This window comes from Eulemur rufifrons, chromosome 1 (assembly GCF_041146395.1).
Source record: "Eulemur rufifrons isolate Redbay chromosome 1, OSU_ERuf_1, whole genome shotgun sequence".
In the NCBI taxonomy this organism is placed as follows: Eukaryota; Metazoa; Chordata; class Mammalia; order Primates; family Lemuridae; genus Eulemur; species Eulemur rufifrons.
In genome coordinates, this window is record NC_090983.1 from 511,753 (window position 1) to 531,092 (window position 19,340).

The following is a 19,340-nucleotide window of genomic DNA, read 5'->3' on the forward strand; positions in this document are numbered from 1 at the left end:
TTCTAGATGTTCTTTACATATTAAGGGTAGCGTTCTTTGTCTGTTACACACATACGGAAAACGTTTTCCTGCCACACTGTTCATTCCATCTGGACCAGTGTTTGTCAGAGAGGACGGTGACGATTTCTGGTGGGATGAAGTGGGCAGGGCCTGCTGGGTCCCCACAGCAACAGCCACCAGCACATCCCCTCCTCAAGGCCCCTCCATGTGTTTCCAGGCACCTGGGAGAGAAAAGCCGCACTGAGTGCCATTTATCTAGATTTTCAGATGCTACATTCGCTCACATTTTTAAGCTGTCTTTGTAGTTTCTCATGCCTGGTGTTGCTTTTGGTAGCTTTTTTCTGTTCCTTTTGGTCTGACTTCCCACAGTTTGTCACTGCTGCAGGTCTTTCCAGGCAGCCAGCCTGCACCTCGGAATGGCGGTCTGTTCCCTGGTCCTCCCTTCTTTCTCTGCTCCTCCCTTCTGCCCTGTTGTCCTGGCCCCGGGCACCCTTCCTCACACCTGCAGTTGAGGCTGTGGCTCTCCTACCCCACCGGCCACGTGCCTGGTGCTGCTCTGTGGCTATTCAAGCCTGCCTGGCTTGTAATTTCAGTCTTGAGTCCCCCTTTAACCCTACAGTTATTTGGAAGGGTGTTGGCAGATTTTTAAGTCGATAGATGGGGGAGGGGAGCTAATTGTTTTGTAGTTTTTTAAATTTTATTACATTAAGGTTTAATATGATCCCTTAAAGAGTTCTACTTTTTAGGCGGGGCACGGTGGCTCACGCCTGTAATCCTAGCACTCTGGGAGGCTGAGGTGGGAGGATCGCTTGAGCTCAGGAGTTCGAGACCAGCCTGAGCAAGAGTGAGACCCCGTCTCTACTAAAAAATAGGATGAAATTATCTGGACAACTAAAAATATATAGAAAAAATTAGCCAGGCATCGTGGCGCATGCCTGTAGTCCCAGCTACTCGGGAGACTGAGGCAGAAGGATTGCTTAAGCCCAGGAGTCTGAGGTTGCTGTGAGCTAGGCTGACGCCACGGCACTCTAGTCCGGGCAACAGAGCGAGACTCTGTCTCAAAAAAAAAAAAAGAGTTCTACTTTTTGGAATCTTTTGAGATTTCATTATGGCTTAATACACAGTCTGTTTTATGACTGCTGTATTGTGGCTTGAGAAGAATGTATCCTCTCCACTCGTCGGTTACATTGTTCTCTGTGGGGCAGAGGCTGCGATCTTGATAATTGTATCAGCTGCCGGTCTGCGAGGTAATTCTTGCTGGGTACTCGAGGTAATTCTTGCTGGGTACTCGGTGTCCGATTCCCAGGAGCGTCTCGCCCGTCTGTCAAGTTTTGCTTCATGGTCAAGACCACGCTGTTAGAGGCGTAGTTTTCCTCACTGTTGTTGACACAAAAAAAGCTGCTTTGTCCCATTTAATCTCTTATTTCTTTATCTCGTTTTCAATTTTTTCATGTCACTTTATTTTATAGTTACATTTTTAACTTAATCTGAGAGCTGCTGTCTCTATAGAGCAATCTATTTGCCATTGTGATTATTGATAAGCTAGAACTTGGGCCTACCTTTTTATTTTTTAAATTGTTAAGCTTTCTCATCATTTCTTTTTTCTTCTAGTAGATACCTTTCAGTTTTAAAAACAAGTAAGCTCGTGTTTCTGTGAGTGTTTAGGGTGGACCAGTTCTCAGACCAGTTCTCAGGTGAGCCCTCCCTGGGTTGAGACTGTTGGGATCTTAGTCCCATATTGTTCTCGTTTTTACCGCCATCAGGCAATGGTAATTATTTAGATCCTACTGGTTACTTTGTTCACTGCTATTTATTGTATCCACGCTTGTTCTCCTTTTTGGAATTTTTTTTTCTTTTTGAGACAGGGTGTCCCTCTGTCACCCAGGCTGGAGTGCAGTCACGCAGTTGACGCCCACTGCAGCCTCCAGCTCCTGGGCTCAAGGACTCCTCCTGCCTCATCCTCCTGAGCAGCTGGGACTATGGGTGTGTGTCACCACGCCCAGCTAATTTTTAACTTTTTTGAAGAGACAGGGTCTCACTGTGTTGCCCAGGCTGGTCTCAAATTCCTGGCCTCAAGTAATCCTCCTGCCTTAGCCTCCCAAAGTGTGAGCCACCGTGCCCAGCCCTTTTTGGAAATGTTTAATGCTTTTTTAAAGAATTCATATGCCAGTAATATTTTGAGGGAGTCGGTTTTTCTGTGTGCTTGAGTATTTGAGTGATAGTTCAGTTGAGAACACAGTTCTGGGTGTAAAACCCTTTCCTATCTGAACCTAAAGAATCATTTCTTTGCCTTCTGTGCGGTTCCGTTGTCTGATGGAACAGGATAGACTCTGGTTCCTTTGTGGGAGACCGCCTCTTCCTGCAGAGGTGGGCGGGGTTTCTTTTTGTACCTGGCTGCCCTGTCACCAGCTTTGTCTGCTGGGTCTCATTGCTTTCATTCACTTAGGGGCCCTTTTGATCTGAAGGCTCATGGCTTTTTAGGTGTGGAAAATTTTCCTCATTGTTTCCTCGATTATTTCCTTCCTGATGTGTTGGGAATTAATAGGACGGTTTTAAGCAGGGAGCAGCCTGATGTGGTTTAGGTTTTGCAGAAGACCCCCCACTGCTGTGGAGGAAGGTAACAGGGGACTTGAAGGAGGGAGGGGGCTCTGGCGACTGCTGCAGGCCCCAGGGTGGGTGGTGGTGGCTCAGACGGTGGGCGGTGGCAGGGGTGGCAGGGTGCTGTGGCACTCACTCGGCAGAGTGGGGAAGGAAGAGTGACTTCTAAGGCCACCTGCCGGATTTGGGCTCGAGCACCTGGGTGCATGGTGCCATGTCCACTGTGGTGGGGAAGGAGCAGGCAGGTGGGAGTGAGGACGAGTTTGAGGTGCTAATGCCGGTTTTGAACAGGCAGCCCGATGCCAGCACCCAGCCTGTTAGGGCTGGTGTGTGGGTCTGGAGTGTGGGGGGCAGAGGTGTTTGAAGCCCTGGGTACGGGAGCGGCCGTGTCGCTAGAGGTGCAGCGGATGCGGGTCCAGGAGAGGAGACTGAGGCGACCCAGAAAGGAGGGCGCACAGCGCTGGCCACCAGAGGTCACTGGGGACCAAGTCTCCTTGAGTGGTGGGGGTGGAGGGGCAGGAGAGGGCCGGGGACAAGGCGCTTCTCTAAGAAGTGTACCCATGAAGGGGAGTTGGACAAGCAGCCAGCAGCCAAGAGGGAACGTGGCTCCCAGGGAGGACTGTGGTCCCGAGGAGGGGCAGGCTGGACTCCAGAGCAGCCCGGGGAGGGTGGGGAGAAGCGGACCCCCCCCCGCCCCCCGCCGGCGAGCTGCCCTGCCTGGCTCCCCCTGCCGTGCGTAAGGCCGAGGCCTGGGAAGGTGCAGGAGCTGTCGGGCACCAGGTTCTGGGAGGGAGAGGAGGCCGCTCCACCTGCGGTCCGTGGTCTGTGCCGTGTCCTCAGATGTCTGCTCTCTCCGTGGTTCTCAGTGCTGATACGGATTTGTTCTCTGCTGAAGGAATCTTTGGGTCATTTCTTAGGGATGTATGTGGAAAGGGGTATGCGCATATTTATTCAGTCCATTATCTCTGGGCAGCCCCTTTGTTTCTCTACAGGTTCCCCAGAGTGAAGCAGCGGGGCCAGTGGTCTTCAGAGGTTAGTCCAAGGTGTCCTCCCGGAGCTGGGGCCAGGTGGTGTTCTCATGGGGGTGGTCACTGCCCTCCAAGCCCTCTGTGACTCTGGACGTTACCACGTTTTCAAACCATGGACAGGCTGGGCGCGGTGGTCCCAGCTCCTCGGGAGACTGGGGCAGGAGGATCACGAGCCCAGGAGTTCAGCTGCAGTGAGCTACGACCCTGGCTCTAAGAAAACCCTCCCCCAAAGGAGGAGAGTTCCTCGAGGATGCACTGTCTGCGTTTCTGTGACCCATGAGGGGACATTTGTGTGTGTTCACTGTTTAGCTCCTTCCTGCCGGTGCCGTTGCCCAGCTTGCTTGCTGATTGGGAACGCTCTTGATAAAATGAGGGTGCTCATGGCTATTAGATACGATTCAGCCATTTGACTTGCTTCAAAAATCTGGGTTTTTTTTTTTCATTCCTTGATAGATTGATTATCTACATACAATTTTTGAATTAATCTGGATTTTAAAATTTTGGTGAAAAATCTTGAATGTATGCAGATTAAACAGGGTAGTATAATAAAGCCCCGTACCGTCCTTTGCTTCAGCACTTACCAATATTCCGACGTTCTTATTTTGTCTCTACTTCTACCAACTCCCCAACTTCTGCTGATTGTTTTTTTTTTCTTTTTTTAAGACAGAGTCTCGCTCAGTTGCCCGGGGTAGAGTGTAGTGACGTCAAGCTCACAGCAACCTCCAACTCCTGGGCTTAAGCGATCCTTCTGCCTCAGCCTCCCGAGTAGCTGGGACTACAGGCATGTGCCACCATGCCCAGCTAATTTTTCTATATATATTTTTAGCTGTCCATATAATTTCTTTCTATTTTTAGTAGAGACGGGGTCTCACTCTTGCTCAGGCTGGTCTCGAACTCCTGACCTCGAGCGATCCACCCGCCTCGGCCTCCCAGAGTGCTAGGATTACAGGCGTGAGCCACCGCGCCCGGCCTGTTTTTTTAATTAATAGATTTTTGGGATAGTTTTAGATTTATAGAAAAATTCAGCATATGTTACAGAGAATTTCCGTGGTGTTAAGACAGTACAGAGGGTCCCTTTGTCCCGTCACCGCCTGGCCCCGTTTCCCCTGTAATTAACATCTTGTTAGTGTGGTATATTTGTCACGTTATTACTAACAGTCCATGGTGTACGGTGAGGTTCGCTGCGTTCTGCGTCGTGTGGGTTCCGACAAATGCATGCTGTCAGGTACCCCACAGTATGGTTCCATGGCCCTAAAAGTCCCCTGTCCTCCACCCACCCGTCCCTTCCCCCACACCTCCAGCCCACCACAACCACTGACCTTCTTACCGTCTCTGTGGTTTTGCCGTTTCTAGAATGCCGCGTAGTTCGAAAGCGTGGCCATTGTGGAACATAACATTGTAGTCCTCTCAGACAGACGGGCTCCTTTCGCTCAGCACTGTGTGTTTACAGCTCCCCCACGTCTTTTCCTGGTTTGGTAGGCGTTTCGTTTTATCACTGAATAATATTCCATTGTATGGAGGTACTACCCTTTGTTTATCCGTTCACCTGTTGAAGGAGGTCTTGTTGCTTCCAGGTTTTAGTGATGATGAATGAAGCTGCTATCAAGACTCGCATCTGGTTTTTGTGTGGAGATTAGTTTTCAGGTCCACTGGGCAGATACCTAGGAGTGGGATTCCAGAATCGTGTGATAGGAGTGTGCTTAGCTTTGTGAGAAGCTGCTGAGCTGCCCTGCAGTGTCTGTCCTGCTCTGCGTCACCGTCACCGGCCGTCAGTGGGGCCCCTGCTGCCCCCTCCCTTCAGCATCTGGTAGCCTCAGGATTTGGGATTTTAGCCGGACCAATGGGTGTGTAGAGGTATCTCGTTACTGTTTTAATTTGCAGTGCTCTGATGACATATGCTGTTGGACATCTTTTTATAAATGCTTATTTGCTGTCTGTATCTCTTTTACTGAGCTGTATACTGTTCAGATCTTTGGCCTGTTTTTTAATGGGGTTGTTTGTTTTCTTATTGTTGAGTTTTAAGAGTTCTTTGTATATTTTGAATACAAGTCCTTTATCAGATATGTGTTTTGCAAATATTTTCTCCCAGTCTGTGGCTTGTCTATTTATTCTTTTAGTAGTATCTTTGGCAGGGCAGAAGTTTTCAAGTTTGATAAAGTTCAACTTATCAATTTTTTCTGACATGGATCATGCTTTTGGTGTTACATCTAAAACTCATTGCCAAATCCAAGGTCACTTAGATTTTCTCCTGTGTTTCTTCTAGGAGTTTTATAGTTTTGTGGAGGTTTTTTGTTTGTTTGTTTTGAGACAGAGTCTCACTCTGTTGCTTGGGCTAGAGTGCCGTGGCGTCAGCCTAGCTCGCAGCAACCTCAAACTCCTGGGCTCAAGCGATCCTCCTGCCTCAGCCTCCCAAGTAGCTGGGACTACAGGCGTGTGCCACCATGCCTGGCTAATTTTTCTCTTTTGAGTGGAGACGGGATCTTGCTCTTGCTCAGGCTGGTCTGGAACTCCTGACTTCAAGCAATTCTCCCACCTCAGCCTCCCAAGAGTGGTCGAATTTTATTTTTTTATCAGAATTTTATTTAATTTTTAATGCATATTTTGATTCAATCTGCTAACATTTTATTAAGGATTTTGCATCTGTGTTCATGAAAGACATAGGTCTATAGTTTTCCTTTCCTGTAATGTTTTTATTTGGTTTTGGCATTAGGGTAATACCGGACTCACAGTGCCTTAGGAAGCATTTCCCCTGCTAATATTTTCTGGAAGAGATTATAGAAATTGGTATCATTTCTTTCTTGAACACTTGGTAAAATTCACCAGTGAAGCCATCTGGGCTGGGTGCTTTCTGTTTGGAAGGCATTAATTATTCAGTTTCTTTAGTAGATGCTGTGACATAATAAATGATAGACAGATAGATAGAAGGGTCTCTGCTTCACATTCTGGCGCAGAGCTCCCAAGACCCGTGTAATTTCCTGAGTGATGGGGTGCCAGGAGCATCTTTTGTTGTGACATTTGGTCTTTGACTTGGTTTCTGACACATAGCTCGTGATCTCGGGGACTTTTCTGGGTGACAGGAGCATCTTTTGTTCTAATGAGGAAACTCTTGGGGGCCCCTGGGTGGGGCTGCTCTCCAGAAGGACCAAGCCGGGATTGGAAGCGTGGAACTGGCAGCCCCACCCTCCCCCCACATCCTCTGGGAGGGGCAGAAGGGCTAGAGGCTGAGTTAATTAATAATTGATCGTGCCTGCGTCATTCAGCCCTCATAAAAATCCCTGATCTGTGGGGTTCAGGTGGCCTCCAAGCAGTGAACACATCCGTGCGCCGGTGCTGTTGGCTTTCTCTATCGTTTTCTGTTTTCAGTTTCTCTGACTTCCAATCTAGTTTTTATTGTTTTGCTTTGTTTTGGCATAATTGCTCTTCTTTCTCTGTTTTCCTAAGGTAAAACCTTAGATTATTGACTTTAGATCTTTCTTCTTTGCCAATATTCAATGCTATAAATTTCCTTCTAAACATTTCTTTTTGTGGCATTCCATAAATTTTGATAAGTTATGTTTTCATTTTCATTGAGTTCAAATATTTAAAAATTTCTATTAAGACTTCTTCTTTGGCCCACATGTTATTTGTTTGCTTGTTTGTTTGAGACAGGGTCTTGCTCTGTTGCCCAGGCTGGAGTGCAGCCGTGTGGTCACAGTTCCCTGCAGCTTGGAACTCCTGGGCTCAAGCGATCCTCCTGCCTCAGCCTCCCGAGTAGCTGGGACTACAGGTGTGAGCCACCACACCCGGTGAATTTTTTTAGAAATAGGGTCTCACAATGTTGCCCAGGCTGGTCACAAACTCCTGGCCTCCCAAAGTGCTGGAATTCGAGGCATGACCCACTGCACCTGGCCTCCATATGTTTAGAAGTGTGTTGTTTAATCTCCAAATATTTTGGAATTGTTCAGCTATCTTTTTTTTTTTTTTTTTTTTGAGACAGCGTCTCACTCTGTTGCCCAGGCTAGAGTGCCGTGGCATCAGCCTTGCTCACAGCAACCTCAAACTCCTGGGCTCAAGCGATCCTCCTGCCTCAGCCTCCCGAGTAGCTGGGACTACAGGCACGCACCAGCATGCCCGGCTAATTTTTTCTGTATATATTTTTAGTTGTCCATATAATTTCTTTATATTTTTAGTAGAGACGGGGTCTTGGACTCTTGCTCAGGCTGGTCTTGAACTCCTGAGCTCAAACGATCCACCCGCCTTGGCCTCCCAGAGTGCTAGGATTACAGGCGTGAGCCACTGCGCCTGGCCTGTTCAGCTATCTTGATGTTACTGACTTCTAGTTAATTCCATTGTGGTCCAAGAGCATACTTTGTATGGTTTCTATTCCCTTAGATTTGTTAAGGCGTGTTTTGTGGCCCTGAGTGTGGTCTCAGTGAATGTGTGTTCTGTCGGATGAAGTAGTCCAGACGTGTCCATTTTGGCCTTGGTTGGTGCTGTGGAGTCCGCTGCGTCCTCACTGCTTTTCTCCTGCTGCTGTCTCGGTTTCTGACGGAGGGTGTGGAAGTCTCAGCTGTAACAACGAGCCCATCACCTGTTGCTGCTGGCAGTTCTGTCAGTTTTTGTCTCGTGCAGCCTGACGCTCTGTCGCTAGGCACGTCCGCCTTGGGGATCCCGTGTCTTCTTGGAGAATTGATGCCTTCATCGGCACGTGGTGCCCCTCTTCCTCCCTGGCAATGTTTCTTATCCTGGTATCTGTTAATACTTCATCTGAAACTACTCCAGCTTTCTTTTGATTAGTATTAACATGGTATGTCTTTCTCTATCCCCTTACTTTTATTCTCTTTGTATTTAAAGTGTGTTTCTTATAGACAACATATAGTTGGGTCTTTTTTCTTAATCTGTTCTGACAGACTGTCTTTTAATTGGTGTACTTAGACCGTTCACATTTAAAGTGATTATTGATATTGCTGGATTGATGTCAGCCATGTTTGTAACTGCTTTCTATTCTTTGGTTCTTTTTGTTTTCCCTGCTGTCTCTGATTTTAACTGAGCGTTCTATTTTTCAAATTTTTAAATTTTTTTTATTTTTTAGAGATGGGGTCTTGCTGTGTTGCCCAGGCTAGACTTGAACTCCTGGGCTCAAGTGATCCTCCTGCCTCAGCCTCCCAAGCAGCTGGGACTACAGGTGTGAGACACCACACCTGGATTAACTGGGCATTTTATATGATTTCATTTTCTGTCCTCTCTTAGCATATCAATTATACTTCTTTTTTAAATGTTGTTAGTGGTTGTCCTGAAGCTTGCACTGTGCATTTCCAACTAATTCCACGTTCAAACACTAGGCTGCTTCGTAGGCAGTACCAGCACCTTCCAACAGTATTCACAGTTCCTGTCTCCCATCTCTCACGAAATGCAGTCATTGATTTCACTGGCACGTGTACTACAATCACACAGTTACTATTATTAATTTAAACAAGTAGTTTCTATTAGGTCAGTTAAAATGAGAAAAAAGGAAAGACTTTATTTTACCTTCCCTTACTCCTCGCAGATGCCCTTCCTTGTTCACGCACAGTCGTGTCTCTGGCCTGTGTCACATTGCGTCTCCCTGAAGAACTGCTTTTAGCATTTCTTGCAGGAAGGTCTAACTGGCAAGGGATCCCCTCATTCTTACTTGAGGAAGTTTTTACTTCCCCTTTGCATCTGAAGGATAGTTTCACCGGATATAGAATTCTACTCTTAATGTTTGGGTTTTTTTTTTTGCTTGCACGGTTTCTGACAAGAAGTCTGCTGTAATTTTTATCCTTTTTGCTCTACGTGTAAGAACTTTTCCCTCTGGCTTCATTCAGCATTCTTTTTTGTCTTTGCTTTTCTACCGCTTGAATATGATATGCCCGTGTAGATTCTTTGAAGTTTATCCTGTTTGATGTTCTTGGACCTTCCTGGATCTGTGGTTGGTTGTCTGACACTGATGTTGGACAGTTCTCAGCTATTGTTTTTTTGTTTTTGTTTTTTTTTTGAGACAGTCTCGCTCTGTCACCTGGGCTAGAGTGCCGTGGCGTCAGCCTAGCTCACAGCAACCTCAGACTCCTGGGCTCAAGCGATCCTACCGCCTCAGCCTCCCGAGTGGCTGGGACTACAGGCGTGTGCCACCATGCCCGGCTAGTTTTTTCTATATATTTTTGGTTGTCCAGCTAATTTCTTTCTATTTTGTTTAGTGGAGACGGGGTCTCACTCTTGCTCAGGCTGGTCTCGAACTCCTGACCTCGAGCGATCCTACCGCCTCGGCCTCCCAGAGTGTTAGGATCACAGGCCTGAGCCACCGCGCCCGGCCTCAGCTATTGTTATTTCGAGTATTTCTTCTCCTTTCTTCTCTTTCTGGTCTTTCCATTCTGCATATGTAACACTTTGGTAACTGTCCCACAGTTCTCTGATAGTCTGATTTTGGATTTGGGGAGTTTATTTAATCCTTTGTTCTTTTTTTCTTTCTGCATTTCAGTTTGGGAAGCTTCTGCTGGCATATCTGCCCCTCGCTGGTTCTTTCCTCACCGTGTCCGTTGTGCTGATGAGCCGTCAGAGGGTCTTCGTTTCCGTCCCGGTGTTCTGATTGGTGGCGTTTCCCTTTGACTCTTGCGTCCATTTCTCCTCTTACGTTGCCCGTCTGCTCTCACAAGTCCGCTTTTCCGTGACAGCCCTTGGCGTGCTCACCACAGTGTCTGAGAATTCCCGAATCTCTGGCATGTTGGTCTGGTTCTGATGTTTGTTCTGTCTCTTGACACGGTGTTTTTGTGCCTTTAGCACAGCCTGTAATTTTTTTGTTGAAAGGTGGACATGACACATCAGATATAGTCATATGTCACATAACGACATTTCAGTCACCTGAAGCACATACGCCATAGTGGTCCTGTGGGATTATAATGGAGCTGAAAAATCTCTAATGTCACCTAGTGACATTGTGGCCATCATAACTCAGTCACTTGTTAAAAAATCAATTTAGTGTAGTCTAAGTGTACGGTGTTTATAAAGTTGATAGCCGTGTACAGTAACGTCCTGGCCAGCCACTCACTGACTCACCCAGAGCCACTGTGAGTCCTGCAGGCTCCATTCGTGGAAGGTGGCCTGTACAGATGTGACATGTGTTATCTTTTATACAAGATTTTGACTGTGCTTTTTCTGCTTTTAGATGTGTTTAGATACATAAATACTTACCATTGTGTTACTGTTGCCTACGGCAGCGGTCCCCAGCCTTTTTGGCACCAGGGACTGGTTTCATGGAAGACAGTTTTTCCACGGACCAGGGCTGGGGTGGGGGGGGCCCTGCAAATACAGATGAAGCTTTGCCCGCCACTCACCTCCTGTGGTGCAGCCCCACACGGACTGGCCCACGGCCTGGGGGCTGGGGACCACAGGCCGACGGTAGCATTCAAGACAGTACAGTAAGATGCTGTGCGGGTTTGTAGCTGAGGAGCACTAGGGCATCCCACATAGCCCAGGGTGGGGTGGGCTGGACCATGTAGGTTTGTGCAGGTGCACCCTGACGTGCACACAACAAAGAAACCACCCGAGGACCCACTGCTCGTACTGTGCCCCCGTTGTTAGGCATCACATGACTGTAAGAGAAGCCAAGGTAAATGAGCCTTTGCTGTGAGGTCTCGCCTGAATCTAGCTAGCGGTCAGGCTGTGTTTGATCTCTGCAGTAGCCGAAGGAGCCGGGGCTTCCCATTGTCAAGGGTCCTTGTTTTTGTCTCCCCTGTTCTTTGGGTTTCTGTAAGAACACCTTCCACTGCCTGGGGGCTTGTCCACTGCCAGGCATGTTGTTATGCTGGAGCCCTGTAGTGTTGGGGGGCAGTAGTCCATATCTTACAATTCTTCTTCCCATTATTATTTTTAGAGACAGGAGTTCGCTCTGTCACCCAGGCTGGAGTGCAGTGGTGCAGTCATAGCTCACTGCAGCCTCGAACTCCTGGGCTCGAGAGCTCTTCCTACCTCAGCCTCCCGAGTAGCTGGGGAGGACTACAGGTGCGCCACTACCATGCCCAGCTAATCTTTTTTTTTTTAATTTAATAGATGTCAGCCTTTTAGTGGCCTGTGTGTCCCTGAGCTGTGACCTGTGACCTTCACAGGCATTTCCTCCCTTCTTTTCCCCACTGTGGGTGAGACAGGAAGGGGGTGAAGTGGGGAAACACCCTCCCCCAGGTGCGATGAGTCCCTGGTGAGGTCTGTCAGTGCAGAGCAGCCTTTGTCTTAGAGGATGCCTGGGCCCATTTCACATGGTCGCCTTCCTCTCCCCTGGCAGAGACGTGAGGTTTCTCCCTGGCTTTTCATGCTGAGAACCTGATGGGGTTCCTGGAGGTAAAACTCATGGAAATGTGGGGGCCCCAGGAGGTTCTCACGCTTGCCACCGTTAGCCTCCAGCACTTACTCCAAATCAGGAGGTCCCACCAGTTCACATCTCCTGCAGCTGCTGCTCCAGGTAAGCAGGTGGAGGTGATTCTCTCGGTGGTGGGGGATGTCTGTGACCTCACTCCTCTGGTGCGTCCAAGAAAAGTTGTTGATTTTCAGTTCGTTCAGTGTTTTTCTTGTAAAGATGGGAGTTATGACTTCTAAGCTCTTTACATTGCAAAGTTGAAACTGGAAGCTTCCTCCTGCGGGGAGTTAGCTACGCTCCCAGCAAAAATCAGGTCCCTTTGGCAGGGGTCATTGAAAGGGATCAGGAAATAATAGAAAGTAGAGAATATAGAAATAAAAGAAGACACAGAGGTGAAAATATAGTTTATAAAGATGGGGGAGTCAGGGGGACCTCCTACATTCCCGAGAGCTGTGAGGCCTCGAGTGAAGTCCCGCATCAGTATTTATTGGTATAGCGATTGGTTGCCAGTGGTAACAGATTTACATAACAACAGGTAGTTCGGTTAGGTTTAAAGTCTCCCAAAAAGCTTCTAGAGATCCCTTAATTTACTCTATCTACATGAGCAAATGGTTACAAAATCTTTCTAAAATAAACTTTTAAGTCCTAAGATAAAATTATCACTTAGCAGAAAGGCTAAACAGAAATATAGGGGCTCTGTATTTCTTTATCTATTTTTTTGTTGATTGAGACAAGTAGTCAGGAGTGAAGCAGGAACTGTCCCTTAGGCCGATTGTTTCTAGCTGCAGGTGTCTGTGGGTCAGGCAGGCACTCTTGATCACTTCTCACCCTGTGGCCACATACTGAGCCTCTGTCCTACAAGGAGCCTTCAGGTCAGAGACAGTGTGGCCTCGGGAATTGCCACTGATCGGTGAGATGCCCGAGAAGCCCTCCTGAGGCCATGCAGCTTTTGATCTGTGAACTAACAGGTTCACATAGTCCTTCAGGGCAAAGCCCTACAAAACTCCTGAAATCTTTTATGTCTCTTATGATAGGCCAACATCCTCCCTGCCCCCGTGCTATCAGTGCTAATACTTCTTCAATTTAGACTTTTAGATTAGGTAATCAAATGTAGCACCTGGAAATAACTATTTGGGCCCCCTTTATGTCTTTTTTATTTTATAAATATTTGCTCTAGTTTTTCTCCACCATTTCTGGTTTCCCTGTGTGTGATTTTGTGTATGTGTGCACCTTTTTCCATTTCATGGTTGGTAAATTGAGGGCCTTGATATTGTATTAAAAGAACAGTCCCCTCCCCACCCTGCCAGTGGGGCCCAGACGCATCCCCCTGTGCCAGGATAGCCCCTCCTGGGACAGCCAGGTCGGGCAGCCTCACCTCTCTTACACCCTGATGTACTGGGCTGCACATGTCATGTTTCTGTGTGTCCATGGCAGGGACACTTGTCACTGACACAGTGCTGTGAGTGGGGAGGCAGTAGGAAGGATTCCGTCTCTTGGTCCCCGTGAGTGTATCGCTCTTCCTGTCACTGGGTTCCCAGGCAGTTTGCCAGGACACGACAGTCTCTCAGCCTCCACCGTTAAAGCCAGAGAGGTGGTGGCCGGCGCCGCAGGAGACAAAACGGTGCACGCAGGGGTTCCAGAGGGACTGGTCCAGAGACAGTTGGCTTCTGTGATGTGTCTGGCCCAGCGTGTTTTTCCCGTTTAATGGGTTGCGGTTGGTGGAACAGCAGTGGGTCTCGGTCCTTGCCAACCTCCCTGGCCTGCCCCTCGTTCATAAAATTCGACTTGATCTCCAGAGCTCCTTCTGGCTCTGAAATTCTGTGTTCTCCGGGGCTCCCTTTGTCTTCCACGGTATTCTGAGAAATGGTCTTTATCGGGGCACTAGAGCTCCCAGAATGCACTCTAATGTAGCGTGCACTTCCTGCAGCGTACAAACATTTCCCGCCAACTGGCAGAAAGCAACCTGGAGAAGCCTTGCGCGTGTGTCTGGAGTTCAGGAAACTTAGGGATGGGTAAGCCTGCTTTCAGTGTCTCGGCCAAAAAATGAAAATTTAAGTTTCCTGTAGAAAATTTAAATTTTTGGTTGAGAGTTTAGTAAAAGAAAAATCAGGAAAAACTGCATAGAAGAGCCTGTCTGATTTATTTAAAGAGGTTGAAAGTGGCAAATAGGCCAGATGCTTTGTTAATTACACTTTTTGCTTCGTTTTACATTTAGTTTTCTTTTTCCAGTGAAATGTCACTTACATAGGATAAAAAATGCACAAATTTTGAGAATATAGTTTGGTGAATTTTAACGTATATCTAGTTTCAGTCCAACCTGATGCTTGGATTCTAGAATTACCTGATTGGTGGTCCCGCGCTCCCCTCCCTGCCGCGCTGGGGGAAAGCAGGAGCCTGGGTGGCCGGAGCTGCGCCGTTCCCGGGGCACCGGGCAGCCGTGAGCCCGACCGAGGGGCAGGAAGGTGCCCGGCCGGGGCAGGGGGCCAGGAGGCAGCAGGACCCAGCCGGACCGAGGGGCAGGGAGGTGCCCGGCCGGGGCAGGGGGCCAGGAGGCAGCAGGACCCAGCCGGACCGAGGGGCAGGAAGGTGCCCGGCTGGGGCAGGGGGCCAGGAGGCAGCCGTGAGCCGGACCGAGGGGCAGGGAGGTGCCCGGCCGGGGCAGGGGGCCAGGAGGCAGCAGGACCCAGCCTGCTGTCCTTGGCCACGTTGAAACTCGTTGTGCTGAAGAGCAGATAGCAGCGAGCCTGGAGGACTGCAGAACTTGCAGCGTTTCTCGGAGCAATGGGGCCTTCCCTGCAGTCGGGTCTCCCGCGGCGGCGCGTCGTAACCCGGGCAACGGGAACAGCCTCCGTGCGCGTGCGCAGTCAGTGGCGGGCGCCTTGCTTTCCAGCCGTGCCGAGTTCTCTGCTCGCAAGTGCTGCTTCTGAAGAGGCATCTAGACTCGTCTGGTCTTTTCAAAGAAGCGCTGCTTCTCCTGTCGCTTTGCCGAGTGTGGCGTGGTCTGTGTCTGGAGAGCCCCGAGGACGCGCGAACTCCGGGACAGGCGCGTGCCCGCTGTGCAAGTCATTCGATTCAAGTCGATTCGCAAGCCGATTCGCAAGCTCACGTGTGGCTGAGGGAGTTTGATTTTAGCGAGCCGAGCGGACACCACTGCGCTCCCAGAGTGAGACCCTGTCTCGAAAAAAGTAAAAAGAAACAAGTGAAATTAATTTCAATAATGTATTTTATTGAACCCAGTATTATCCAAAACGTCAATTTAACGTGTAATCACCAATAACTTGAACTTACTGAGATACTTGAGGTTCATGTTTTGGACTGAATTGCTGACACCGGGTGTGTCTTACCCTCGGCCCATCTCAGCGGACGCAGCGCAGCGCAGACGCGCACGTGGCTCACCCGCCGGCGGCGCGGCGCGGATCGTGGCCGGCACGTGTCCCAGGCAGCCTGGCCCGCTGGAATCCTTGCCGCACGGCCACGTTCCCGCGCCCCCACCGCGCGCCAGCGCTCCGCCCTTTCTAGCCGGTTTCCGCTTGTCTGTGTTCCACCCTCCGCGCCCCAGCCACCCACGTCCCGGATTTTTTTCCTTTTATTTCTCTCCTGACTTCTGCCAGCTCCTGTTTCACCTTCTCCTGTTTTCTCGGCATCTCTTTCCCGAGTTCTTGCGTTTCTAGTTAGTGGTCTGTCTTCGCAGAGGCGATTGCCCCGTTCTGTTCTCAAACCATGTAGGAAATGTCTGGTCACCATTTTACTGCTTCCCTGGCAACATTTTGCTCTCTGTTTGCAGGATTTTCTGCTCTTTTCCACACTGTTGCCCCCAGTCGAGGTCTCTGAGCTGGGCAGTGTCCTGCAGTCGGTGGGGGAGCAGGGTGTGTCCCGGGGCAGCACACGGGGTCGCGGCAGGTCCCTCATGGGGGGCTGTTTGTGGGTCCCGTGCCGCCAGCCTTGCATGGGGGCCGGCCTGGCCGTTTTCCTCTTCCTGGCAACCGTGGGGTGTCTTGGGCCAGCTGTTTGCAGGAGCTGCCTGTGGTGGAGGAGGGACCAGGGAGCCTCCCAGGACTCGGGGTCCAGGGCCCCCCTTCTGGCTCCCACTCTAGCCGTCGTGAACAGGGGGCCGCTCACCGCCATGAAGGACCTGCCCGCGCCAGCTGTCCAGGCCTGGCCGGTCCCTGAGCTCCCCTCCCTGCCCTTCAGCGAAGTCCTGACTGTCCCAGTCACTTCCGCAGCCCTCCTGTGCATCTTGGTGGCGGTGGGTTACCTCTGCGACCTATTTTCCCTAGAAATCGACTTCACGGAAAAGTTTTTTTTCATTATCTTTTTTTTGTTTTTTTTTTTTAACTCCTGGACGAGAAGGAGATGACACTGACCTGGCGGTGTTCCCAGAGAGGTTCTGAAGGGAGGAAGGGCCCATCCGCCGTCTCTCTCTCCCCGTCTCTCACTGGACACTGGGGAGCCCCCTCCGCAGTCCCGGGCTCGGCCGCAGCTGGGGCTGTGCTTGGCCCTGCTGTGGCGGGAGGGCAGGACGGAGCCAGCAGGCACTGTGGGCCCAGCGGGAGCTCACCCGCTTAGCCTCAGTGGTCTGGGGGGCTGCGTCCCCACCCCTGCGTTTGTTTGAGGGGAGCTTCTTGTCATGGGTCGCGCCAGTGAGCGCCAGGGCACAGGGGGGCAGGAAGGCGAGTGGGGGTCCTGAGGAGGAGGTGAGCTGCTTCTGCCCCGCCCCCAGCACCCCCCAGTGTCCTGGGGTCTCCGCGGCAGTTGCGTGACTCCCACCCTAGGGAGCGGGCTTGGCCCATTCCTGGGGTGCTGCTCGGCCTTGGTAAAAGGACAAAACTAGCTAAGAAAACTTAGGAGGAGGAATGGCACTGGCTTTGACACTGCACACGTGTCAGCAGGACTGATCTTCTATGTGACTGTCTAGCAATTCTGAAAGGACGTTAGCCTCAGAAGAGACGGACGTTGTCAGGAAGGCCCAGCGTTGTCCGAGCAGATGGAGAGCGGGCAGGACGCTCCACACGCCGCCCTCTGCCCTGGGCCCTGGGATGCGGAGACTGAGACCGTGCGTGGCTCTTCCCTGCCCTGGGCCCTGCATGTCGCACTGGCGGGGGCGTCGGGATGCCGCGAGCTCTTCTGAGTCCTCCCGGGGCCCTGCAGAGCGAGGTCCCCATGATGTCCACACTGACGGGCACGGCAGCTCCCGACTCTGAGTAGAGCACGGGGTGGGTTCTGCACCCTTGGGACCGGACCCAGGCAGACCAAGCCCCATCCGCAGCCCTGCACCCAGGGTGCCGCGCTGGCCCGGCTTGCGCCACCCCCACCCTTGACTGCATTTCCTCCCCAGGCCAGGGCTGGCTCCTGAGAACAGCACCTGCCCCTGTGCCCAGGGTCCCGCTGCAGTGCAGGTGGGTCATGAACTTGGCTGTGCGCAGTGGGTGGGCACCAGGCTCCAGCCCGGCAGAGCGCCGGGGCACGGTGACAGGTCGCTGACACCCACCTTGCCATGTGCTCCACACGTTCAGGCCGGAAAACCTGAGGTTTGCAAACAATGTTCCTTTTCGGTGCAAAGCGTGATAAAGTCTGCCAAACTAAAAGATTCTTTAAGGCCATAGCTGTCTGAAAAATAATGATTTCTGTTTATTCTGAAAATCACAGGACTTGGGCCATCTCGGGATGACTGACTTTTTTAAAAATTTTTTTTTAATTTCAGCATATTACAGGGGTACAAATGTTTAGGTTACATGTATTGCCTTTGCCCTACCTGAGTTAGAGCTTCAAGCGTGTCCATCCCCCAGACGGTGCGCATGGCACCCACTAGGTGTGAATATACCCACCCCCTCCTCCCCTCTCCCATCTGCCCGACACCCGATGAATTACTACTATATGTGCACTTAAGTGTGGATCAGTTAAAACCAATTTGATGGTGAGTCCATGTGGTGCTTGTTTTTCCATTCTTGGGATACTTCACTTGGTAGAATGGGCTCCAGCTCCATCCAGGGTAATACAAGAGGTGCTAGATCACCATTGTTGTTGTGGCTGAGAAGAACTCCATGGTATACATATACCACATTTTATTAATCCATTAGTGTATTGATGGGCACTTGGGTTGCTTCCACATCTTTGCAAGTGTGAATTGTGCTGCTGTAAACATTCGAGTGCAGATGTCTTCAGGCCTCCCAAGCTCTTGCTCTCAGTCTTCCTCATCTCTGCCCAGGGTTGATGCCAGCTCGTCTTCTCAGCAGCTCAGGCCAAAATCCCCAGTCCTCTCTGTCTCGCGTCCCATGTCCAAACCATCAGAAATGCAGGCCGGGCGCGGTGGCTCACGCCTGTAATCCTAGCACTCTGGGAGGCCGAGGTGGGCGGATCGTTTGAGCTCAGGAGTTCGAGACCAGCCTGAGCAAGAGCAAGACCCCATCTCTACTAAAAATAGAAAGAAATTATATGGAGAGCTAAAAATATATATAGAAAAAAAAAATTAGCCGGGCATGGTGGCGCATGCCTGTAGTCCCAGCTACTCGGGAGGCTGACAGGAGGATCGCTTGAGCTCAGGAGTTTGAGGTTGCTGTGAGCTAGGCTGATGCCACGGCACTCACTCTAGCCTGGGCAACAGAGTGAGACTCTGTCTCAAAAAAAAAAAAAAAAAAAAAAAAGAAATGCAGTTGGCTCTGCCGCCAGATAGGTCCAGACTAGGTCCTTCCCGCTGCCCCAGCCGCTGCCCCGAGGAGCTTTGCAGTTGCCCCCTCTGGCTTCGTGCAGTCACACCTGCTCGGCCTCCTGCTCCGACCTCTCCAGCACTTGTGTCTGTTCACAGCCAAGGCCAGAGCCCTTCCGGGCCCGCGGGGGAGGCTCTCCCAGCTCTCCCTCCCGCGCCTGCCCTGGCTTCCTGCCACACTTCTGCCTGGTTTGCTCTCCAGACCAGCTGCAGGGCCCCAGCCCGCCCTGGTCTCAGCTCACTTCTCCGGGAGGCCGTCCTTGTCCCCTTAAAGTACGTTCTCAAAGTGTCCCAAACCCCATCTCCCTTCCTGGCTAATCTCCAGTGTACCCTAAATTCTGCATTGTTTACTGATTTCTTTGTCATCTGTCTCCCTGTGCCAGAGGGTGTGCCCACCGGGTGGGCAGCGGCGTTTATCTGCCCTGTCAGCTACTGGCTGCCTCCTTCTCCCGGGAGAGCATCCGGCACGTGGAGTGAATTGATTCAACCCTCGTAGATAACAGGTAGCACATGAATAATCAGCAGAGTTGACACTGTGTTCTGAAGCTTTTACTCTGTATCTCCATCAAACATTATGACTAAAATCCTGAATTTAGAGTTCTCTTAGTATCTGCTTAGGAAAGTTCAGTCAAAGTCCCAGTGTTCCCATCCTCTTTCTGACTTCTCC

The 19,340-nt window shown here is 50.5% G+C and overlaps 1 protein-coding gene across 2 annotated transcripts in view; it reads left to right on the forward strand.

Moving 5' to 3' along the window:
- Positions 1–19,340, forward strand: part of THAP4 (THAP domain containing 4) — a 42,977-nt gene that overhangs the window by 5,052 nt on the left and 18,585 nt on the right. Inside the window, exon 1 of one of the 2 annotated variants that reach the window (XM_069478046.1) lies at positions 13,902–13,982. The exons of the other annotated variant lie outside the window; for it this stretch is intronic. Coding sequence (XP_069334147.1) covers positions 13,979–13,982 — 4 coding nt within the window. The 5' untranslated portion in view covers positions 13,902–13,978. Of the gene's footprint in view, positions 1–13,901; positions 13,983–19,340 lie in introns of those variants that run through there. 2 annotated transcript variants of the gene reach the window in all.